This window comes from Ictidomys tridecemlineatus, chromosome 13, assembly GCF_052094955.1.
Source record: "Ictidomys tridecemlineatus isolate mIctTri1 chromosome 13, mIctTri1.hap1, whole genome shotgun sequence".
In the NCBI taxonomy this organism is placed as follows: Eukaryota; Metazoa; Chordata; class Mammalia; order Rodentia; family Sciuridae; genus Ictidomys; species Ictidomys tridecemlineatus.
This window is the reverse complement of record NC_135489.1, coordinates 100,135,385-100,160,634: the sequence shown is the minus strand read 5'-3', so window position 1 is coordinate 100,160,634 and position 25,250 is coordinate 100,135,385. Positions and strand designations below refer to the sequence as shown.

At 49.9% G+C, this 25,250-nt stretch overlaps 1 protein-coding gene across 5 annotated transcripts in view; it reads right to left on the bottom strand.

The window, feature by feature from the left end:
- LOC101954706 (E3 ubiquitin-protein ligase RNF213) overlaps positions 1-25,250 on the bottom strand; it is a 105,130-nt gene that overhangs the window by 40,110 nt on the left and 39,770 nt on the right. For 4 of the 5 annotated variants that reach the window (XM_078030678.1, XM_078030680.1, XM_078030681.1 and 1 more), the window contains 14 exons: positions 20,641-20,821; positions 18,217-18,390; positions 17,889-18,038; positions 14,484-15,070; positions 13,543-13,708; positions 12,342-12,559; positions 11,244-11,384; positions 10,970-11,134; positions 8,685-9,837; positions 7,594-7,787; positions 7,231-7,386; positions 2,972-6,577; positions 1,230-1,366; positions 598-693 (listed from right to left, as the gene is read on the bottom strand). In XM_078030678.1, the coding sequence (XP_077886804.1) occupies positions 598-693; positions 1,230-1,366; positions 2,972-6,577; positions 7,231-7,386; positions 7,594-7,787; positions 8,685-9,837; positions 10,970-11,134; positions 11,244-11,384; positions 12,342-12,559; positions 13,543-13,708; positions 14,484-15,070; positions 17,889-18,038; positions 18,217-18,390; positions 20,641-20,821 (7,124 nt within the window). The remainder of the gene's footprint in view (positions 1-597; positions 694-1,229; positions 1,367-2,971; positions 6,578-7,230; positions 7,387-7,593; positions 7,788-8,684; positions 9,838-10,969; positions 11,135-11,243; positions 11,385-12,341; positions 12,560-13,542; positions 13,709-14,483; positions 15,071-17,888; positions 18,039-18,216; positions 18,391-20,640; positions 20,822-25,250) is intronic. The other variant, XM_078030679.1, reaches the window with a different exon arrangement.

The following is a 25,250-nucleotide window of genomic DNA, read 5'->3' as shown; positions in this document are numbered from 1 at the left end:
CTATAGGATCTGGCTGGGCCTTAACTTGTACTAGGCTCCAAGTGCTTTAAAGGGGCAGAAGTCACTCTTAATTACATGAGGTAACAGAACACAGCAATTATGAAAGCAACAGATTTATGAACACCACAAAAATGTTCAATAAATATTAATTTATTTATATAGTCTTACTGCCCTTAAACTTATGATAAGTTCTTTTATTTCTTTGTAGGCAGTACTGGGGATCAAACCTAGGGCCTCAGACATGCTAGGCAAGTGCTGTGCCACCAAGCTACATCTCAGACGAAATTTTAATTTTAATTATGTGATTCAAAATCAAAATGATCAAAAAAGGACTGTAAATGACTGCAAATGCAGCTTTAACACATCCTCCTAAACACTACAAAAATTCCATTATTGACGCGTCTTGCATTCCACAATTTCTGTGCCATTACTGGCCTTTTCCTTCATCCTTTACTCTCTAGCTTCTCTAGCCCATGTCAGGAGCTGGGAGGGAGAGTCATTCTTATTTCCACACTGTTTTCATGGAAAAAATTCTTCAGGATGTCCTGGGGAGATTTTGGCTTCCTATGTTTTCCTAGAAAACTACTGAGAACATACTTAGCTGACGCAATGAGCTGAGCACTGTGAGCGCCATCATCAAAATCCATCTGGACAATGAGGATTTTACGTCTGGCTGTCTTCATTAAGCTGCTTCTGAAAGAAAAAGAGAATCACCCCAGTGAGTCCTCTGTCCTAAAACATGGGCAGCCAGAGCTCAGGAGGCTAAGGTAGGAGGGTCACCAGTTCCAGGCTAGCCTCAGCAACACAGCCAGACCCTATCTCAGAATTAATAATAAAAAAAATTAGGGCTGGGGATGTGGCTCAGTAGTAGAGCAGCCCTGGGTTCAATCCCCAGCACAAGCAAAAAAAACAAAACAAAACAAAAAACATGGATCACAACACTCCACAAAGTGAAGGGAAACATAGGCCATGCAGATCCCAGCGTCCAGTCGGGGTCTCCCTCCACAAGGTGAGGATGCAATCCACTGGAGAAGGAAAGGGCCACACAGTGCTCAAGAGGCAGATGGACACAGCTGTCTTACAACTGGGGCCAGAGGGGTATAGGAGGAGGCTGAGCAATGAGCCTCCATAGTACTCAGAGTTCCTTACAAGTGGTTACCACACCCTGGCATGCGATACCACGTTCCCAGGGCAGGGGCCAAGGCTGATGGGCAGGCAGGGCGCCTCACCGGACTTCCTTGAGGAACGAGTACTCAGTGTCGAACTGCTGCAGTGACAGGATCACAGGCTTCGGGGCCAAGCCCTTCAGCTCTGCCCCTAGGGCCTCGCAGTCGTGGCTCGTCAGCAGTCTGGAGAAGGTGGTGACCTGCAACATGGGCACACAAGCCATCAGCTGAATTTAAGCAAGAGCACAGAGCACCAGGTCAGAACCCAGGGCCAGTGGGCACTCAGACAGAAAGAAGCCCAACCCAGAGCAGTTTTTCTATACAAGGAGTGGCTGAGGCAAGCAGAACCCCAGGGTCAACAGATGGCCGAGAGAAGACTTGCCCCGACTAAAAGATGCCTTGCTCTCCTCCTGAGATGTCAACGTCTCTCTTCTTGCTTTTTTCCCTACCTGGGAGCCTCCTGATCCTTTAGGGCTCAGCACAATGCCATTTCTTCTTGTAATCTGACTTCATGCTATCAGGAGTTAGCCACTGCTCCCTCCCCTCAATAGTTCTCCATTTTCTGCCATGGACCACACCCCATAGTGCACATCACCAGGCACATAGGACCTCAGCTCTCCAGACCCCATTTTTTTTGTACCAGGGATTGAATGCAGGGGTGTCTAACCACTGAGCAATAATCCAGCCCTTCCTTTTAGTTTTTATTTTGAGGCAGGGTCTTGCTAAGTTACTTAGGGCCTCGATAGTTGCTGAGGCTGGCTTTGAACTCTCAATCCTCTTGCCTCAGCCTCCCAAGCCACTGGGATTACAGGCATGTGCCACTCCACCTGGATCTAGTCCCCTTCTCTGGGCCTGTCCTTACTGACAAGCTTCCTATTCCTACATCCAACCACACAGCAGACATCCAAACCTATTCAAAACAGAGGTCACCGCTGGCTCCCAAACCCATCGCTCCTTCCTGGGGTCTCCGTGATGATAGCACAAAGCGACAGTGAGCTCAGGAAGGCTGTCCTCCACCTCCTGCCACCCTCCATGGAATTGATGATTAGCCCAGCCATGCTGCCAGCTAACCATTTGCAGTTTGCACCATGCCAGAACGTCCTGACAGGTCTATCCTCTCCATGTCACTCTCTTACTCCACTGTGTTTCCATCACCCAGTCATCGGGGCATGTCTACGTACACTTTCATCCATAGCTCCTCTCTGTGCAGCCAAGACCAAGCTCAAGGCTGTCCACAAGGCCCTCCACATGTCTCTCCACCTATCCCATCCCCACAACCCAGCACTCACAGCCTGAATTTCAAGCTCTGTCAGCAGTCCCTTCCTGGTCTCCTGCACAGATGCAAATTCAGACTCAACACCTGTGCCCCAAGGATCCCTCTGCCTCTGACGCATACCCAGCCAGCCCTCACAGCCGGCCCGTGACTTTTAAGGAGAACCCCCTATGATCCATGCCCCCACCTGGCTGCGCAGCTTTCACCTGTGACACTAAGGGCACCTGAAGGGGAGGCATCCTCGTCCATCACTCTTAGGCTGTCCAAGGATGAGAAGCAGGACAATCACTTATATCCTGGGTGGGCCCAGCACTCTGGGAAGTGAAGTTGTGCCCAGTGCTGCTGTCAGAGGAGAGCTCTGCTCACAAACAGGTGAGAGACCAAAATAGACTTATCCTCGTTGTGCCTAACATGGAGGGGACATACCGGTTTTCCAGACTGAACAGTGCCTTAAACGGAGTTGAGACCTTCAGGCACCAGAGAGCAAGGACTCTTGGGTGAAAGATAAAGGAAAGGCTGTGGGGGCAGTCACCTCTGTGAAGATGGCGTGGCGCTCCAGGTCCGCATTGTGAAGTTGGGCCTGGAGGAAATCTGCAAAGGAGTGGTGCTGCTGCTTGTTCCAGTATTCCTGGGACAGGGTCTGTGCAGCAAATGAACCCAGCGTGGAGGTGCTCAGCCGCACCACAGCATCTGGTGTGGCACAGTCCAGCAGGATCAGCTTGGCCTCCTCAGATACTCTGTGATACAGCTCCTGTGTCAGGTCCCTGGGGCCCTGCCTCTCCACAGCCTGCAGCACCACAGAGGCACAGGCGTCGGAGTGGTAGCCGATGAAGACGTCAGCAGGGCTGTACTTGTGCCCAGCCAGGAACTGATGGGCCTTCACGTCAGCAAACTGCTCTGCCCACTGCATGAGCTCCTGCACGATGCTCTTCTGCCACCCCTGCAGCACCGAGCTGAGGTCCAGGTAGTGCTTCTCCAGCCGGTTAATGAGGGGCACGGGGAACTGCTCGTACACCACATTTTTCTCCTCGATGACGATCAGGCGGAAGTCGGGGTGGACCCGACACTTGACGCGATGGGTGCCGAGCCCGAGGTCCACGTACTTCTGGCCCCCGAGGTAGACGTAGTACTGGTTCAGCGCATCGTACAGGCTCTCATAGAGGTGCTGCAGGTTCAGCAGCACCACCATCTTGCCGGTCTCCATGCAGATCTTCACCCGGTTGATGTTTCTGCAGATCTGGGTGTACTCCTGGTCCCGGGGAAAACTGGAACCAAAGATGATCTCGGGCTGCTGGTCCTCACTGAAGAATGACTGCTGCAGGATCTGCAGGGCCATGTAGTTTTTGGTCAGCACAAGCAAGTAGCGGGATTCAGCTTCTTCCAGCTCCCCCACTGCTGCCGTCTTCATATCCCTGAAAATGTTCTGCTTGATGAGCTCCAGGGTCCTGAGCTCTCCTACGTACCTGACCTCAGGTAAACTGGCCATGAAGATGTCCAAAGCGGGGATGTCATCTTTGCCACTGAAGTTCCGAAGGACTGCATGTGCAATATCCTGTGGAGAAGGCTTCTTGTTAGATGCTCTGGCGGTGGCGAAGACCATCTTGATGAGGCTGTAGTAGTCGCGAAGCCCGAAGAATTCCTTGTTCTGCCTGCTGCACACTGTTTCATAGGCCTTGGCAAAAGGAGCGAAGTACCCTCGGACCCTGTCCTGCACCAGGCTGTCTGAAGAGCAGATCCCCCTGGCACTCTCTATGAGCTCCTTCTCACTGGGGCTGCCGCGGGACACAAAGATGCCCCGGTTCATCTTGGCAGGGTCGAGGGCCCAGTTGGAAATACCTATGAAGCCAACTTTTTTGTGGGGGGCCGGATCGTCTTCAATGCACCCGTCTTCCAGCAGGGGGTGCAGAGTCTTCAGGGGCATTTTGGGGGAATCTTCTGCCAAGCCGACCTCATCCAACACCACCACAGACACGTACTGCTGCAGGTCCTTCCCCTGCTGGAAGCGAGCGCACTGCTTGAAGGTGTTGATGATGCCCTGTGGGGTGCAGTGGGGGCTACACTGGAAGGACACCAGGTGGACCTGCTTCAGGCTGCGGAAGAGAGCGGAGTGTGCGGCCTGGCCCTGCATGGCATCTGCCACGATGGTCTTGGCGAGAGATTTGGAGGTGCCAGGCTTTCCCACCAGGAAGAGGGGGATCTTCAGCTCAATGCAGATGACCATCATGAAGACGTTCTCCTTCAGAGCCAAGTTCCTGGCTACGGTTTTCCTCAGAGGCACCCCACTCAGGAAAAGATCCTGTGCGTGTGTGATCTCGTCCAGGATGACCCTGCTGTCGTCATATGGTTCTGGAAAGGACCTGCAAATGGCTCTGCGGTAGGACTCCTTGTCCTCTAGGGAGGCGTGGTAACAGACCCCCACTGCCAGCACCAGGGACCAGAGGACGGGGTCTCTCCTGAAGTTATTTTTGCTGGCACGGGACTCGCAGAGAAAGGTGTTCAACTTCTCCAAGAGCATCTCGCTGCGGCCATGAAACCACGTAAACACCTTCACACAGCGCTCCACGTCCCGGAGGCTGACGAAACTGCACTCACTCTCAGTGTTCCTCATGAACCTCTGAGAGGCAGACAGCACTTCCGTGATCACACGAGTCTCATCCTCGCTGATCCTGACGTGGTCCACCAGTCTCTGCACAATCTGCTGGATGTAGAGCTTTTCTGAAGTGTCATTCAGCTGCCCAAAGTCCCACACCAGAGGAATCAGGCTCGGGGGCAGGGCGTGGACACGGTACACCAGCTGCCTGAGGGGAATGGAGCCCAGCCTGTCTGCCGTCTCCTCGGCACCGACCCTGTACCCCAAACCAGCCGACTCCAAACGGCAGATGGTCTCCCGGGAGTGCTTCCTGTAAGGGTTGCAGGCAGCTATGATGTGCAAGCCTGAGTCCTCCAGGGGCTGGCCATCCACGGTCCGGTCACACAAGACTTCCTTAATACAGCTTATGGCCTCAGTGGTGTTGGCTTCATCAAAGAACAAGATGGTGTCCAACTGGTGTTGGTCCTTATTGAATAAGGCAGTTTTCTCAGCCTCCAAGACTTTGGAGTGGATCATGGCTGTGGTTGTTCCTCCATGAACCTTGACCAACTTCATGGTCTCAGCCTGGGCACCACAACGCCGCAGATCACTAAGGAATTTAATGAGCCTGGTTTTCCCACAGCCTGTTTCTCCCATGATGATAACTGGGATCCCACAGCGGAATCGCATCTCAATGGCCAGAATCTTGAGCATGTTGTCTGTGGTAAGCTCATATGTTTCATCGGGATCAAGGGCCTGAGGAATTCCTAGTGGCCGGCAGAGTCTCAAAAGTTTCTCATGTCTGGGCAGGTTATCAAAGTCAACATTGAAGGGCACCCTCTGAAGCAACAACCCCTTGTACAGTTCTTCTGTCATGACATCTTTCTTGATTATCTTCCCATTGAGATGGTTGATGGCGTCAACGCTGCCATTCTCATTGAGCCGAAGATGGAAGCCTATGAATGTCATGGTCTCGCGGTCACCATTGAAGAACACATATGGGTGAGGCTCTGACTCCCACCTCCTCCGGAGAGTGAAGGGGGCGAGCTCTTCCTCATCAACCCCATCCATGGTGACCATGTGCTTCCCTGGGCTCTGGTCAGAGATATGAAGTGTTGGTGTGGCAAAGTCTCTTGCCATGAAGATCATGAAGGTGACCACAAAATTCTTGAAGCCTGGAAGTGTAAATCCAGTAAAGCCTGGATTACAGAACATACAGGCCTCACAGTCCTTGAGCTGACAGTTGAGGAACCGAGCAAAGTTCTGGAGCTCTGACCAGGAGGGGTTAATGACCCCACAATATATGAGGAGGTGCTGGATGCACTCCCCTGGGGTACCTTCAACAGAGCCTGCTTGGTATTGAAATGTGTCCAGGTTTTGTTTTTGATGGAATCTTTTTAAATATTGGTAAGGTCTTTGGAAAGTGGCACTGCGGAATTCTCGCTCGTCCATTCCAGGCTCCAGGAAGCTTCTCTCGGGGCTCAGCTCCATGTCTATCGCTTCTTTGGGAGGTCTACAGGTGACTTTGGGGAAGATGTCAAGAAAACTGAACTGGGGGGCATGTGGATTCTGCAAAGGAGAGACATAAGTAGAAGTTAGAACTTGATTTCCTGAAAGATGCCCATATATATTAACCCTCCACGCGATCCACTCAGGATCGGCCTTTATGAAAACAATCACTTAAACACACAGTGGTTGCTTGCATTCTGCAGCCTCTCATTCACAGAGGCTGGCATCTGCACCTTAGGGTATTAAAGAAGCTCAACTACAGTAGCTGTATCATTAACCAGGAATCCATTTCCAACCCAGCCTCCTGTGGCGTGATCTCTCCTCCAAGCACGAACACATGTGCGACCATAGAACTCCCACCAGCTAACGGCTTTCTGTGTGCAAAGTCGCCCTGTGATCTTCACTGGCAGTAAAAGAGACAATGGCCCTCAACAGAGGAATCTCCTGAACACTCAGCACGGGTGAGACTCAACCCAGACACACCATGGATCTGACAGATCCAGACAAATGCAAGACGCTGCCAATCAATAAATACGAGAGCATTCTCATTCCAGACATCATTAAGATCTAAGTCTAAGCATGCACTTTGCCTTACACATACTCGCTGCTCCCTGAACATGAAAGTGGGAAACAATTAAGATGTGTCAACTCAGGCCACAGGCCACAGCAGCAAAGGTGTGCTGTGATCACCTGCAAATGCCCTGTGTGCTTACCAGCTTTGAAGACCTCTTTGGCAGTACTGAATTTCCTATGGGGATTTCAATGATATATAAATGGCATGGGTTCCGAAGCCACATTTTCCCACTTATATCCATTAGGTATTGTAAAATGAGGAGTTTGAAAAGAAAAACCCAAGTTCCAGTCTGTACCTAAAGACAGAGAAGCGTGGGTTGAAAATACACAAGTGCCAACCATTTCTTCCAACTCCCAGGACCCTCCTGTCTTGTTCCTGAAGAGAAGGGTACTGACCACAGGTAGGTGTAAAAAGAAGGGACTCTTCATACAGGGAGAAGCAAGTGGGGCCCTTGGAATTACACCTTCTGATGTGGCCATTCAGCTGCCATATAGGCACTTACCGAAGCAGTCACATCAAAGTGGAATATCATAGGCGTTTTCCGAAACTGAGCATCCCAGAAAGACAGGAGGGAGCCCAGGATGCGGCCCTCATCCACCTGAATGTCAGTCAACCGAACAATCTTTAAAGGCACCTTTTCACTATTTAACTTCTTTTTCAGTTTTTCATGCAATCTCTTCACATAGAGAGACTTCCCTGTAATGTTAAAATAAGGAAATGAGATCCCAAGCCCATGGACCAAGAGGAACAGAATCCAGAGAGATTAGAAGTTACTTCTTAGGCAAGAGCAGTGGCATACGCTTGTAATCCCAGGAGCTTGGGAGGCTGAGGCAGGAAGATTGCAAATTCAAGGCCAGCCTCAGCAACTTAGTAAGGCCCTAAACAACTTAGTGAGACCATGTCTCAAAATAAAAAATAAAAAAGGCTGAGGATATGGCTCAGTGATAGGGCACCCCTGAGATAAATCCTCATTTAAAAAAAAAAAGTTACTTCTCTATGTAAAAATTAAAACTGATGCAATGGAACATCAGATTGGAGCACAACTCCACCGTGAAGCCAGAGTCCCCAGCTGTCACCCACTCAGCATCCTGGCATTCTCCATGATGACAGCAGTGGAAGTATACTAAAGTAAAAGCAGAGGTATGTCCCGAGCAGGGAGGGGAGGGCAGGTTTTGTCCTGACAGGGCACAGTGATGTTCACGGGATGAAGTCAACAGAATGGAAGTCACCACCTCTTATTAAGGACACATGACAGTGACTGAAGGGAGGGTGCAAAGCACTCTTCTCCTGGAGCCAGAGCAGCTGTGCCTCCTCTGATCACACCAATGTGACCCAGAAGAGGTCAAGGGTTTACACAAGAAAAAAGTGACCTGCAGAGAAGTCCATCCAAGGAGGAGCTGGGCTCCTGGGAACTGCAGCCTGGGTGGAAAGGGGGCCCCTTCTAGAGGAAGCACTGACCGCAGGGAGTCAGACCCTCCTGAGACTCACTTTCCCACCTGCAGAGGGGTGTCATCTGAGCTGCCCACTGCTGCAGAGGCGGGGGTCATTGGGAAGCCCTGAGAGACTGCCTGCCCACCCCAGCGCTCTCATTACCAACTCCGGCTCTCTCTGAGGCCACGATCCCCACACACATCCGGTCTCTGAACACAGCTGCCGCCGACAGGGTCTGTGCTGGGACCTGGTAGTGATGTGCCAGGTAGGCCTGGATGGCATGGAGGGGTGCCTGGGGGATGAGGTGGACTTTGTGCTGGCTGAAGGCTGAGGGCAGGTAGCAGCATTCCCGTGCCGCGTCGCAGACCAGCACCAGCTGGTAGTCCTCCCGGGGACAATGTGTGCACAGGCTGCGGAAGAGGGCCTCTGCCTGGCAGGCTACCTCGTAGCTCAGCTGGTCCGCAAACAGCAGGCTGTAGACCTTGTGCCCCTGGGAAACCGGGGCCAGGCAGCGGTGCATGAACAGGGCCACCTCCTCAAATGTGGTCCCCGGGGTACAGAGTAGCACCTCATCGAAAGTGGGCAGGGGCTGGCCTGGGGCCTGCATGTAGATGGCCAGAGCAGCCAACAGCACCTCAGAGTGGCCACACAAGACCAGGTTGGGCTGGCCAGCCTGCAGGCCCACAGGGAGAGACCGCTCCACAGGAGGCCCACTCATCCTGGCCAGGCGAGCCAGACAATGGCCCAGGGCCTCCAGGTCCAGGCAGCCAGGCAGAAAGACACTCATGCTCTCCAGGGACTGTTCCATGATGGCCCCCAGCTTGGTCACCAGGCTGATCTCAGCGGATTGCAACGGAGGTAACTTTTCCATCACTGTCCTCACGCGGTGTCTGGGGGCCTCACTGAACCCCTTGGTGGCCCTTAAGACGTCGGCTGGGGTGCAGTTGTCTTTGATGAACGACAGCATCATGAGGGCAGCTGCGCTGGGACTCTGCTTCCGGAGCTCGGTGCTCAGGAGGACCAGCTGCTCGGCCGTGTAGAAGTTGAGGTAGAAATGCTCCCTGCGCTTCCTGCTCACCAGCTCCTTCCAGTCTTCCAGGAAGCGCTCCATCTGCCTGCAGAGGGCTTCCAGGAGCCGGGGGACGTCCCCACTCTCTGTCAGCTGCCTCACCAACTCCAAGTGGAAGTCCATGCGGATGGAGACGCCATTCCTGGGGCAGCAGGAGACCTCGGCAGTCCAGGTCCGGAACAGCATGTTTCCCGCAGAGTACAGGTTCAGGAAGGCTTGCATGAGCCGCTGCACATGGCAGAATAACTGGGGGAAACAGGGCATAAGGCAGATGTCACAGTGAACTACTGGAGGAGGACGTGCTAATCTAGACACACACGGGTTCTAAGTCAAGGGGCTTGGGTTCACTCCTCCCTCAGGGTCACTGGGAAACACGAAAAGCCTAGGGAGAGGGCAGCCACCTTCAGGAAGAGATCAGGTGGCAGATAAGAATGTTGATGTGGGCTGGACTGGTCTCAGTGGTAGAGCACTTGCCTAGTATGTGCCAGGACCTGGCTGTATGGCTGCACTGGAGGAAAAAATGTCAATTGTGAAGGACAAATAAACTGTAAGGAAAGACCCTGTAACAGGAGAGAGAGGGGGGGGGAGGAGAGAGAGAGGGAGGGAGAAGGGGGAGAGAGAGAGGGAGGGAGAAGGGGGAGAGAGGGAGAGAGGGAGAAGGGGGAGAGAGAGGGGGGGAGAAGGGAGGAGAGAGAGAGGGAGGGAGAAGGGGGAGAGAGGGAGAAAAGAGAGAGACAGAGAGAGAGGGAGGGAGAAGGGGGAGAGAGGGAGAGAGAGAAAGAGAGAAACTATTACAAAAACCAACAACCTATGTCGACAATTGTTTTAGGGTTTTTTGTTTTATTTTTTGGGGGGGTTGCTACCAGGGATTGAACCCAGGGTGCTATACCACTGAGTTATGTCCCCAGCCCTTTTCCATTTTGTGACAGGATCTCACTAGGTTGCTGAGGCTGGCCTCTAACTCACACTCTTCCCGCCTCCGTCCTGAGTCACTGGTGTTACAGGCGTGTGCCACCGCACCTGGCTCGGTTACTTTAGTTTTGATGAAGAGTGCCCATTAGAATCTTGAGGTGTTTGACTTGGCCAGTTTACAGAGTGAATGAAGCATTCATACTTCTTCTCAGAACTATCTACTTGGTCACCTCCTGCTAAATGCAGCTGACTAACCACCAGTGGTGACAGATCTTCAGGATGCCTCCAGGGCCTCCAGGGCCTGTCCCACCTCAGATGGGGCTCCAGGCAAGGTGCACCCTGCAGACCCACCAGCTCCACTCTCTGGAGCCACTCTGTCCACCAGAGGCCAACCCCTGCCCCTTCCCCTTTGCAGGAAGCAGGGCAGTGAGCATGCCCAGCCTGAGGCAACAGGGCACCTGCTCACCTCAGAAAACCTCTCCACTTCCATACTCCTGTGGTCTTTCTTGCCAGACATCAGCATCAGCTTGTTTAAAAGATCCTTCAGCTCTTCCAAAGTGTAGGCGCGCTCTGGCTCCAGGCCACTGGGACCCCCAGGGAGGATCAGGCGCAGGATGGCATCTGGGGAGATCTGGGAGGCAAAACATGCTTAGAAGCCATTTTCTGGTGGCTACAACGCTGACTCTGCAGCAGGCCAGTGCATGCCACCAACAGTGCACCTGGAATCTGAGAGGGCTCACCTTCTGGTCACCTGTGGGTGCCCTGACCTCATAGATGCCTCTGCTGTTGATGGCTGTGGCCAGGGACAGGGACGAGAGCCCAATGGACCCATGGCTTTTCTTCACTGTCTTCAGCCACTCCAAGTTCCTGGCAGAATCTCGCTGTTGGAACGAAAGCAGAGAATATGGGCCAGAATGACTATCTTCCTGGATGTCCTCCTCCTGCTCTGCTCTTGCTGGGCAAACTCCAGCCACCCTCCTCCAGGGCTCCAGGCATAACTTCTTGCCTGAGGCTGTCTCAGATACCCCTGCCTGTTCCCTCAGGACCCTGCCTGTTCCTCAGGACCTGGCCACTCATTGTGGCTGCACTGGTGCCAGGTTTCTAGCTGACACTTGGAATGCACTTGGCCTGCACTTATGGTTGATTGGTAAGATAGCCACAGGCCGTGCTCTCTGGTGGCAGGCCACCATCCTCCTGGGCTCCCAGAACAAAGGCCCTCTGAGGAGAGATGGTTGACTGAACAGGAGCCCTAAGTTCTTAATGTCCTGTCATGGTCCCTGAGCATGACCAGAAGAACAGGAAAAATCACAACAGAAAATGAGCTTCTAGCAGAAAAACTGCAAACTGCTCTCTCTGTCCATCTCCCCACCCTCCAACCACATACAGGACTGTCCCAAGGCTGGTGCAGGCCTCTGGACATCTCTTCTCATTGGGTGAGTTATGAGTGTAAGTTTACTCAGACGCAGGTACAGGTAGTTTACTTAAATGTTTTTTTCCTGATAAAAAAATTAATCAACATCAATTGTGAAAAATACCAAAAAAGTAACTAAATAAAAGGACAGTTACTAAATTCAGAGAAAACTGCTGCACACCCTTTCACACGCTTCCTACTGTGCTCTTTCCACACTTGTCCTGTAGGGTGGAGACTGCTCTTGACATGCAGCTCTGTAGTTCTCTTCCAACCCAAGACAAAGAAAGCATTTCCATAGTGAAGAAAAGCTGGTTTTAAACACCAGTTTAAATGGCTGCCCACACGCCTCCATGCCCACGTGCCTCAAAGCACAGCTGCTCCCCAGGGCTGCAGGACCTCCACACCTGGGAATCAGGGACAAACTCACCAGCTTGCTGGGCAGATGGGGGTCATTTTGCAGAGCCTTCCAGAGTTCTCTTAAAATTTCCATGAACTTGCTGAAGCCTGCCTTCTTGTCCAGCTTATACAGCAGGGACGCATAGCCCTGCACAGCATCGTGGAAGCAGGCCACGCGGTCCACGTCAATGTCGCTCTCTCCAGCTGAGATGGAGGCCAGGTCCACAAACACCTGGAGCTCGGTGAAGCCTGGGGCAGAGAGGGGGTCAGCACAGGACCACTCCGTGATGCTGCACAACTCTCACCTGGGGCAAGATCCTTCGTGAGGCCATCGATAGACACTAGGTAAACACCTAGCATGTGTGGCACTTCCTGCCTTCCGTTAGGACACCAGGACACCCTTTTCTTTTGCAGCATATGATGACACCACTGACCAGCATCTAATCTTTACCAAACAATGTCCCAGGCACTGTTCTAGGCTTGTGTGTACCTTAGTTCCTTTAATCTACAAACATTATCACCTGATCAAAAACACGTTCCATTGGTAAATAATTTGAATCAAATGTATGATATGTCAAGATCATTGTAATGTTTTGAGCAACTAATAAAAATAATAAAATAATATTGGGCAATCAATTATTTAAAAAACTGAGATAATTCCCCTAGGGTTAATTACTAATCAAAGAATGTAAGTCAAAGCAGACTCAGGAGTAAAGGTGGAAGCAGCAAAGCTCTGGATGAGAGCTGGAGCCAGTGACGCCTCAGTGCCAGCAGGAGGTGGCCTTCTAGGCCTCTGTGGTGTGTGAGTGCTGTCCCCGCTCCACCTCCTTGAGCTTTCTTTCTTACCTCTCCTCCCCTGCTTCTATCTAGTCCACACAACCACACAGGCTGCCCAGCCCTAGGCTGGAAGAGAAGTATACAGGTTACACAAGCTTACGGCAGCAACACCCCTCTGTGGGCAAGAGCACGCCCAGGCCTCTGGCAGAATGAGCTTGAAGGAGAAAAAGGAGTCAGAATGCTTATGAAAATGATGCCAGTGTCCACAGATGGAAAGAGCAACACAGGAAACAGTTTAACCAGAAGCCTGAACAGCGGTCCTGATGCAGACTCCACTGTGGGCCTAGAAGCAGACACTGCCCCCCCAACCCAACACATGCACATGATTGAGGCAGGACATCCTTAAGGTCAGGAACCCCACTTGGCAAACACCTGAAGCCGAGCTCCCACCCTACCTCTCAGCTCGTCGTGCAGCCAGCTGACCAGCTCCTTCTGCAGGGCCAGTTCCTCCAGACACTGGCGGCGGGGCTCGCTGATGTCCTGCAACAGCTTCTTGGCCTGGATGAGCTGTGGGCTGATCTGGTTCAGTCTCTCGTGACGGGTGGTCTTGAAATCATCAATCTGCAAGATGAAGCTCTGCTGTGGGCTGTTCCAGCAACCACCCACACCTGCCCTCCAGTATGCCTGGACCAGCAGCTGCTATAGCAGAGCCTGACACATTCTTGCACCAAGGAGAGCATGACCTCCACAGCCCTCCTTGCTAAGCTGCAGTTGCTACTGTCCCCAGTACCCAGGTCCTGTGAGGAAGCTTTCCTAGACTTCGAAACCTGCTCCTCACAGCAGCCCAGCCAGGTCCATGTTGTTAGCTTCTCTGGGGGAGTTACTCATAGGCTTACCGAAGGGTTCAAGTCTAGGTAGAGACAATTCCACACTCTGTGTTAAATTTTAAGCATTAACATACCTGCCTCTACTGAAAATCCACACACCTTAGAAATGTGAGACTAAGAAACAGGAAGAGATTCAGGCCTGAGCTACAACAGGAGCAATGTACCATTTGGCATTCCCACTGCAACTAGGAGAGGTACCTGGACAGATGACCAAATATTTCATCTGCACTTTCATAACCTAAAGAGATGAGATTCCTCTGGAAAGGGGTTGGTTTTTCTACCCTGAATTTTTGGTTCTCATATAGACCCGAGAAAACTCACTAGCTAAGGAACAGTCACACTGTCTCAAGCAAAGGTAAAAACCCAGGGCTTGGAATGTTCCAGACTGAGTGCAGCCCAGATGAGAGTCCTTGGAGGGGGCTGCCTCACTGATTTTCCCAGAAAACCTGGGGCTTCTAAGGAGTCTGAGGTAGGCCCCACCTCCCAAAAGTCCCCAGCAAATAACTTACAAAGTTTATTAAAGTGTAAAGAACACTGAAGTCACCGGTCAATCCAAAATCCTTTTTGAACTGCAAGATGACCTTGGCCGAGCTGATGGCCTGGTGCAGGCTATGGTACTCCTTGATCTGTACAACACGCTCTGAGATCCAGCCCCTCTGGGCCTGGGGGTCTACTTCACACATGATCTGGAGGTCTAAAGTCAGGTCATTGTATTTATCCACAAAGTCCTTGAAGATGACATTGATTTCTCCAAAGGTGACCTCTCCTGACTTCAGATCCTGATAGAGTTTCATGAACCTCTGGTAACAAGGCGAGTACAAGTACTCATAAGCCTCTAAAAGCGCAAGGGTTTGTCTTTCAGATTCTCCTTGGGGATGGCTTAATGACTCTGCAGCTTCTTCCCAGAAGATCTGGAAGATATGGCTGTCCATCAGCGAGTCTACCCTTGAGGCCATTCTTTGGACCTCACGGTCCAGGTTGTAGTGCGTCATCAGCTTGCAGGCTGAGGACAGCGGGTGTCTCACCCGCATGGCTTCATTCAGTCTTTTGCAGTTCAGGTCTTCTGAGTGTCTTGCTTCAATCTCTCCAAAATCCACTTTGGAAACCACAAGGAAACATGGAAGTTAAACTGCTAGTCACGGTAGCATCTTATTTTACTTTCCTAGTATTTCTAATAACTTCTTTGAGAAAACACAAATTAATATTATTTATGGGATGTTTTTTCTTAGGAAGAATTCATCCCTCCTCCCCTCCACTCTGCCATGGGATTGTTTATCAGTTTTCATGATAAAGAACAGACTGGAAGCTCTTGTGTGGAGAGAACAGTTGGAAACACAAATCCATGTCCTTCCCAAATCCCATTCCAGTGACAGATTAGAAAATGCTTTTAAAACATCATAACCAGCAGGAACAGGGACAGTAGAAAAGAAGCCCAATAACAACACAACCTGAGAAGTAGAAAGATGGCCACACCAGTGGCAAACGACACTTGGGGCCTGAGAACAGAGACCCTAAGGACACAGCAGAGGTGAGCTCAGCCAGGCCCAGCACAAGTTTCTGGCACTCAAGGACACTAGATGTTAAGGTCACTCTGGACTGGAGGAGGCAGAGAGGGAACTGGAATTGGGTTCAAAGTCTGTTTAAGAAGCAGTTGGTGAGAGTCCACCTCCACCATGGAGGCAGATGGGGGCTGCCCGCCCCCTGTCAAGGGGCAGGAAGGACCAACTGCAGGGCTCTCTGGACTGGAGGCTACTTCTAGACACACACCTGTCTTGGGCAGCTACAGAGGACAGGGAGTATTCAATCTAAGGACAAAGAGGATGACACAGTCACCAGGGCAGGAAAACTGGAATAAAAGTGGGGCTCACTCTCCTCCTCTCCCTCTTGGCTCCAGAAGTCTAGCAGGCAGGGGGTGCAAATATGACCAGCTCACAAGAGAAGCCCTCAAGGACTAGGTCAATCTAAGGGCATCCACAGAGCCCCACAGGTCACAGCCCAGAAGCCCTTAGCCTGTCCATCCACCTGTGGGGACTGTCTTCATACCGACAAATGAAAATCTCCAGTCAGAACAGAAAAAGTTTTAATGTGGGAAATATATCCAAAAAAGCCAATAGGGATTGTGTAGCTCAGTGGTAGAATGCTTGCCTAGCATGCGTTCAATCCTCAGTGCCATTAAAAAAAAAAAAAAAAAAAAGCCTAGCGTCCATCCCCAACATGCAAAAAAGGAAAGAAAGAAAGAAAGCCAACAGATAAAAGCAACTTGGATGAAACAAAAAAAAAAAAAAAACAGGAAAACATGCTGCAACCACGAACCACAAGAACATAGTATATAAATGAATATTTCAAGAGAAAAGGAGGGGCTGGGATTGTGGCTCAGTGGTACAGCATGCACCTAGCACATGTGAGGCACTGGGTTCTATCCTCAGCACCACATAAAGATAAATAAATAAAGGTATTATGTCCATCTACAACTAAAAAAATATCTTTTAAAAAAAAGTTTGGGGCGTGATGGCACACACCTGTAATCCCAGTGGCTGGCAAGGCTGAGGTAGTAGGATCACGAGTTCAAAGCCAGCCTCAGCAAAAGAAAAATAAATAAGCAACTCAGTGAGACCATGTCTCTAAATAAAACACAAAAATAGGGCTGGGGATGTAGCTCAGTGTTCTAGTGTCCCTGAGTTCAACTCCAGTGCCAAAAAAGAAAAGAAAAAAGGGAGTGCCTTCAAATTAACTATATATAAGAGCTGAAATGAAGGATTCAATGCCCAGGTTACAGGAGGAGATTGAAGAGAAGGCTCAGGAAGCGAAGCCCAAGCAGGAGAGATGTCATGGGAGTCAGGCAACCATGCCAGGAGGCCCAGCAGCTGCTGATGTGCACCCTGCAACAGGGAAAGCAGAATGAACCAATTCAGGAGAAGGCCCTAGAGCTCTAAGACTAGATCTCTGGCTGAGACCTGCCAGTGCCCCATCCTAGAGATGGAAAAGAGACCCAAGGCCAGGCACAGACTAATGTCAACCTCAGAACACCAGGGCCACACAGCTCTCAAGAGCATCCAGAGAAGGGCAACAAGCTCCATACAGAGGATCAGTAGCGAGAATGCAACTGACATCCCAATGCAGCACTCAGGCAGCTGAAGGAAACTCTGCCCCTGGCCCAATGATCAACCTACAGCAGGGGCAGAGTTCTGTATCTGGCCTCCTGTGTCCCTGTCCCAGCAAGCAGTAGATGCCACCCTCTGTCCAACAGGAGTCAAGCACTGGCCAGAGATGCAGGACCTGCCCTACCAGCCCAGAGGCCAAGGCAACCCTGAGAGACAGAGGAGATTAAGGGCCAACTCCCCGCTAGGGAAAATAAGCCCTCTGTCCTGGGAGACGCTTCAGAGACATCCACTCAGATAACTGGTTCAGTTTGGGGCTGAATTTGAAATAAACACAATGAAAAAGGGGAAAAGAAAGTACCAAGACAAGAAATGCAATTCCACCAGCTACAGAAAGTTTGTTCCAGAACCATGGAGTGGCTGTGGTCCACTGCACGGCTCGCCTGTGAATCCTGTGTTCACACCATGGCGAAGGCCCGACCCTGAAGAAGGTACAGTAACTCAGGACACCCTGGGAGTGACAGAGCAGCAAGCAGCCTCATGTTCAGGGCACAGACTGGAGAAAGATCTACCCTCCCCTCCTTGGGAAGCCAGCATAGGACACTGACACTGGGAAATCGGGGACATCGACGGGTGTGGAGGCACACAAACAAGAATGTACAAGGGGAAGCTGCTTCCCTGGGCAAACACATTGAAAACTGGGTCAAGAATGTTTTTTAAAAGCTTCTCCCTGAAAAATAAGGCCCCTTTATTTGTGGCCTGCTTCGTCCCTGTGACAGCTCTCAAGGGTTCCCAGCGCAACTGCGGGAGCAGTACCTTGGACGAGGTGCTTCACCTTCCCACACAGCCTCAGGAGGCTGTCCACCTGTCTCTTCTCTCTCTTCAGAAACAGGACTTCGCCCATCCTCCAGTCCAGTGTCTCCTCCATGTCACAATTTTTCTGTTGGAATGAAGAACTTTCTGTCTCTGGAAAATAATGACAAAGTCAGCCAAAGGAAACACACTTCACGGCACCCCTTTCTCTCCCTGGGAGTGCCCCACAGTCACCATCAGAAGGACAAGGAGGCCCCCACTTGGTGGCATAGAGGAAGACAGCCAGCACACATGTGAACGTAGGCTTCTTACCAGCCTGGCCTCAGCTCACCTAGCTGCCACAGGTCCAGAAACTGTCTTTTGTGCTTCAGGATCAGCTCCAACCGTCTGACCAATATGGACCCATCCAGGACATCACCAGCAACCTCTGCGAAGACAGAGCTGGCGGCAGCCATCAACCTCTTGGCGTCCTCTGTGATGTTGGCGAAGAGCTTCTCATCTGTCCCTGAGAAGAACGAGCACAATGAGCATGCGGCCCTCCCCTCTCCTTGCCATTAGAACCTCTCACCAGCCCCCATGCCCACACGGCGCTGGCAGCAGTCAGTGGTGTTTCCAGATGCACTGATGCCTCACTCAGCTACGCCTGCACCTGTGAGGTTCAGGTCTTAACCTAGTGCATCTCCTGTCTGGGAGGAGGAGATGGCCAAAGTCAGCCAGGAGAACCACAGTGCTCAGGGTTGAAGTCCTGAGCCCGTGCTACAGTGAACGTATTTCTTGAACTACATATGATATTCTTGGAAATTCACCTTGTGGGAGACCAACCTTGCACGTGACTGAGTCACACTCCCCGGCTGGATGCTGAGGCACTCAGTCACAAAAATATGGCAAAGCTTTCCCCATCCTTCTTGGGTTTGAGGGACAGTGTCTTGTGCATAGGTGTGTCTTGCTACAGCCCCATGGTGAAGCTATGCTTACCTGTTCCTTTGTAATATAACCCCTTGCCCTGTTTAGGATAGAATCTTTCATGGAAGTGCCTTGTGTGTGTCCCCTTCTCTTACTGTGCCCTTGGGTGTGGCCTACCCAGGTGTCAGTCAACCTGCTGACAGCGGACATCATAAAGATAGACTCAGCCCCCTGAAACCTGACCCCTTGCCTCATTTGAATAGCTTCTCCTCAATAAAAGGGGTCAGCACGTGCTCTCTCTCTCTCTCTCTTCCTGCGGACCCTTAAAGTCAGAGGAGCCATCACTGTGACCCCAAACAAAAAGGTATTTGTGTTTCTTGTGTTTTATTTGGCATACCCCAGTCAGCCCAGTTCAACTGGAGTGACCCCTGAGCCTTTTAGTCACAAGTATGGAAACCTGGCACACCTGTCTTGAGAATCCCTGCAGTAGTAGGAAAATAAACTGCAACAGGACAGGCTCACATCAGAGGCCACTCCACGGGTGCAGGTAAGCATCTGCATAGCACCCAGGAAGGAGGCAGATCCATGCTGCAGCTTCATGCTCTGCCTATCTTGTCTGCGGATCAAAACCTGGAACATGAGCTTTTGGAGCAACTAGAGGACAATATTTTAAAACATGACTAGTTTAACTGCCAGACTATTTATCTCACAGTAATATGAGGTTCATATAGTATTATGAGAAGACCAAGTTTATTTTTACCATAAAAAACAAAGATAAGGGGCTGGGGATGTGGCTCAAGCGGTAGCACACTCGCCTGGCATGCACAGGGTGCTGGGTTCCATCCTCAGCACCACATAAAAATAAAATAAAGATGTTGTGTCCACCAAAAACTAAAAAATACATATTTAAAAAATTCTCTCTCTTTAAAAAAACAAAACAAAGATAACAGGGGGCTGGGGTGCAGCTTGGTGGTAGTGTGCTGGGCTAGCAGGCATGAATCCCTGGTTCATCCCCAGCATCACCCCCACACAGAGTGCAGCTGAGATGACCTTCAGTGGGAGAGTGGACCAACCCAGGCACATCCAGACAAGGGAGCTTTGCTCAGCAATAAAAGGAACGGAACCAGGAAGCCAGGAAAAGACAAGGAGGAGCCTTAAATGCATGCTGTGGAGTGTAACAGTGAACTCTTCCCCAGCAGGCTGCTGTGGCCCGTGCACACGGCAGCCACCTTCAGGACCACACACTACTCCTGCCTATGTCCTGGTGTAGAACAGAGCAGCTGGTTTGGCTGAGACAATCATTGGCCCTGGGTTTTTATGGCCACACCAGTGCTTTCCCACTACAGGATCTGAATCTAGCAATTTACACATAAACCTGCACCATCATTTCCAGGGCAATGCACGACACTTGGGACGGTGATGGCTGAAGAGTCACATACTGTTAGTTATCAATATTAGTCTCAAAATGTGACACATGAGCTTCACAGGGAGGCAAGCTGGGCTTGGACTGATTTCTAATCATTTGTTGTCTTGGACACAGTGAGTCTCCAACATCCTGGTTAAGTAATGTGCCCTGGGCACTTCCATTCCCTCATCTGGAAATCAAGGGGCTTGGGGACTTTCAGAGGGGTTGCTTCAAGGACCATGTGTCCCCCCAGGAGCACGTATTCAGCAGGCACTCAGCAGACAATGGTTCTAGTGTTAGATGCTCTTTATGCCTAACACCTGCCTGCACCTCCATGCCTCCTGCCTTTACCAAACCTCAGCACATGCAGACTGAGGACCAGGTCAAGGACCTTGCCTGTTCTATTGCCCAAGGAAGGACAGCAACTCCAACCAGCCCTACACGCACCGTACAACTTGAAGAGCTGCTTCACATCTCGCCCTGTGAGCAGGTATTCAAGAATCTCATCCAGGCCTTCCACAGCCTCTCTGTTGTTCCTGGGCCAGGACTTGGTGATCACAGCAGACACAAGGCTGCCAAATTTCTGCAAATCATGACAAGAGACTCCCTCCAGGACACTGATCTGAGACTAAAAGAAAATGAATTAAAAGAGAGTTGAGAAGATTTTACTGATTTGTTTTTTAATGACACAAGTTAGCACCCAAGAGCATTTCATAAATCTACTGAAGCTAGTTTTATAGTGCCTCAAAAAATAATAATAATACAGAAGAGAGGTTTGGCTTCCCCCTGGTAAGTGGGGAGCTTAGCCTATTGGAGGCCCTGGGTTTCATTCCCCGTATTGCAAAAAGAAAAGAAACATAAAATACTAAATATTTCCTAGGGCATTTCCATTGCCCTGTGGCCTAGATCCTTATGTGAGGTGCCAGAGGTTTGAAGATGCACAAACACATCCCTATAATCCCAAGTCACACACCCTCCCAGCTCATTGTCAGCTTCTGTATTTCTCTTAGACATGCCTGTCATGAAAAATGCCAAAAACAAGATGAGGAAAGCTTTACTACATCACAAGCTGCCCTCAAACACCACAGACACTCCAATTCTCCTTCTGATGCTTCACCAAGAAACAAAACAGTTTTCTTCTTTGCATTCACATTTTTGCAAAAAAAAAAAAATGAAAAAGTTTCAGTGATCAATAAAAAACACAGGGTAAACTAATAACAGGTACTTTTGACACTTAACAGGATAAAAGAAAACATTAATTAGCAATGAATAAAAAGTTATAAAGCAGAGGGAAGTGAGATTTATCCCAGGAATAAAACCACATTTTTTACATTAAAAATCAGTTAATAAGCCTGGTATAGGGGCACATGCCTGTAATCCCAGCAGCTCACTAGGCTGAGGCAGGAGGATCACAAGTTGGAGGCTAGATTCAGCAATTTAGTGAGGCTATATATCTCAAAATTAAAAACAAAAAGAGCTGGCAATGTGGCTCAGTGATAAAGCACCCCTGGGTTCCATCTCCAGTGCCACACACGCAGACATAAAAACATGAATACATCATACTGATAGGAAAAAAGTGACAACCATTGTAATAGATACAGAAGAAGTATCAGGCAAACTCCAAGAACAAGACCAGGATAGCCAATTTCACTCCTTTCATAGTGTCAGAGCTGCTATCCAGGGCAATTAGGTAGGGAAAAGGAAAAAAAAGAATTGGGATTGTAAAGGAAGTACTAACTTACAGGCAGATAACATGGTCATCTATGTCAAAACTCCAAGGAAGGTACTCGCCCACGGATACCCCGGTAGAGAAAAGAAATGAGCCTGCAAAGCTGTAGGCCACAGAGACAAGGTGCGGCCCTGTTTCCAAGTGCTAATGATGAATAATCCAAAAACATATTTGAGAAAACAATTTTTAAAAATATTTTTAGTTGTAGATGGACACAATACCTTTATTTTATTTAATTTTTATGTGGTGCTGAGGATCAAACCCAGTGCCTCACAAGTACTAGGCAGGTGCTCTACCACTGTGCCACAATCCCAGCCCTGAAAAAATAATTTGTTACAATAGCAAAGGAATAAAGTACTTAGGAGTAAATTTCATAAAAGAAATGCAGACCTCACCACTTGCAAACTGCAAACTACTGTTGAAAAAAAAATAAAGACCAAAATAAATGGGTAGACATTCTAGGTTCAGAAGCCATGAGATGTGACATTGTTAAGAGGTCAACACTCCCCAAAATGACTTACAGATTCAAAGCCATCCCTGTCAGAATCACAGCTGCTTTCCTTGCAAAAACTGACAAACTGATTCTAAAATTCATATGGAATCCCAAGAGATCCAGAATAGCAAACCATATCAAAAGAGGAGAACAAATCAGGAGAATCCATGCTTCTTGACTTTACGACCTACTGGAAAGAAATGGCAGTGGAGACATGGACAGATGTGAGGCGAACCCTCACAGCTGCAGCCAACAGACTTTTTGACTAGAGTGCCAAGATCACTCAAGGGGTGAAGTACAGTGCCTTCCTCAAATGGTCTGGAACAGATGGATCTCCACATGCAAGAGAATGTACCTGGACCCTTACCTCACACCACATAGAAAAAGGAACTAATGTTAAGAGCTAACACTCTAGAGCTTTCAGAGGGGGTTGCTCCATGACAGAGCACGTATTAGCATATGGTCCTAGGTTAACACTCAGTGCCAAAAACAAAACAAAAACCTTTTAGAGGAAGACACGGGTAAATCTTCATGACCTAGCATTTAGCACAAGATGTCAAAATTACTAGCAACAAGAGAAAAAAAAAAAGACACACTGAATTTTTCCAAAAGTAAAAACCTTCCCAGGAGTGGTGGGCACACCTGTAACCTCAGCTACTCAGGAAGCTGAGGCAGGAATATTGCAAGTTTGAGGGCAACTTTGTGAGACTGTTTCACAAGATAAAAAAGAAAAAGGACTAGAGATGTAGCTCAGCACCCCTGGTTTCAATCCCTACTACTACAAAAAAGAGAGAGAGAAAAAGAAATTAAAAACTTCTGTGCTTCTAAAGAAAACACCCAGAGTGAAAACAATCCAGAGAATGGGAGAAAATGCTGGCAGATCACATATCTGACCAGAGATTCACGCCTGATTATCCAAAGAACTCTCATAAGCCACAATCAAGGAAAGACACAGAGCCCAATTAACCATTTGAAGAAGGCACTGTGCTTCACCCCTTGAGTGATCTTGGCACTCTTGTCAAAAAGTCTGTTGGCTGCAGCTGTGAGGGTTCACCTCACATCTGTCCATGCCTCCACTGCCATTTCTTTCCAGTAGACATTTGTCCAAAGACATAGAAAACAGAAATAGCCAAAAAACATATGAGAAGGTACCTGAGGTCATAGCTATCAAAGTCACCAGAGAAACCACTCCACACCCCCAAACTGCACAGTCACAGGAATGAGAGCACAGGCTGTGGGGGTGTGGAGAAGTCAGGTCCCTCCTAGGCTGCAGCTGACATGGAAATGGTCCGGCCACGGTGGGAATGGGCCAGATAGTCCTTCAATCACACAGGTACCAAGTGATCCAGCCATTCCACCATAGGCGCAGAGAGTGTGAACAGCACATCCACACAAACCCATGTGTGGAGGTCCACAGCAGCAGACTGACAACAGCCATCAGTCAGGGTGAGCCCGGATGTCCACCAGAGGACAAATGGAACATAAAAGCCCCCTGAGTCCATATGATGAGCAACATGTAGTCATGAAAAGGGACAAAGGACTGATAAGTACTCCAGAGTGAATGACCTTGAACACATGCTCAAGGAAGCCAGGCACGCAAGGCCACAGCCTGTTAGAGTCTGTAAACAAGTCTGGATGGCGCCTGGCATTTTGCAGAGGGAGTGGTTTGTGAAGTAAGGCCAGTGAGACATTAAGTGTGGAGATTCCTGATTGGTTGACTGCTGCATCTATTTTATGTTAATTAGATAAGCTGTGTGGAATGTATATATACCCCTCCTGTCCTACAATAAACGGCTCCCACTCCTGCTGTATCAATCTACACAAGTTGCTCGTCACCCCCCAGTTATTTTGCTGCAGCCGGACTGGACTGCAGCAACAGCCTGTGTGACTTCATTCCTGAGACACCTGAGTAGTCTGTGGAGGAGGAAGGAAGATTAGGTGCTGCTGGGGAGGGGCTTGGGGCCAGCATGGTGGAGGGCAGACTCCGCAGCTGAAGGGCTGCATTTTCTTTGTGAGCTGATGAGAATGTTGCCAAGTAGACTGTGCTGGTGGCACCCACACCTGAAACACACCACTCCCCCAAGTTTGGCTTCCAAGGGTGAGTGACAGGAGATGTGGCTGCCATGTTACTAAAGCACTGAGCAAAGAACAAATGAAAGCCTTAGAAGTATTCGTTATGTAAAAAGATTAGAGTCTGTTTCCCTAGAAAAATTGAGTTCTGCTTCTCACGACTCCACTGGCCAGCAGTGTAGCTGAGGCTTGTGCAGGGCATGAAGTGTCCAGCAGGAAATACAGAAGGACCTGGGAGCCTCAGGGGTACTGTGTGGGGAATGTGCCAGGGCAGAACCTCCTCCCACTTTGCAGAAAAAAAAGCTAAGTGAAACGATAGAATCTTTCCCCTCTTTTTCTGCAGTGTTGGGAATAGAACCCAGGGCCATGCTGGGCAAGTGTTCTACCCCAACAAGAATGGAGTCTATTTAACTTCAGAAGCTTCCTTCCATAGATGTTTTGTCAACCTTTGGGGTCATTTCCTGCATATCTGTTGGGCAAGAGTTAACAGACCACAAACCAACCAGGGGAAACGATCACAATGGCAATTGGAGGCACAGCCCACCAGATCAGCTGCACGATGGCTTGTAATTTTGCACAGGGTTCTGCAGCAGGAAGCCAAGTTGCATGTCAAGGAGTGGGTATAGAGCACTGGATTGCAGCATGAGGCCCAAGCCAGGGAGGGGGCACCAAGGACCCAATCCTGGTCAGCACAGGCCTTGGAACTGGCAGGCACTTAAGGCCTGGAGCTGGCCATGTCAGCAAGCATCTGTGAACCCCAGCATG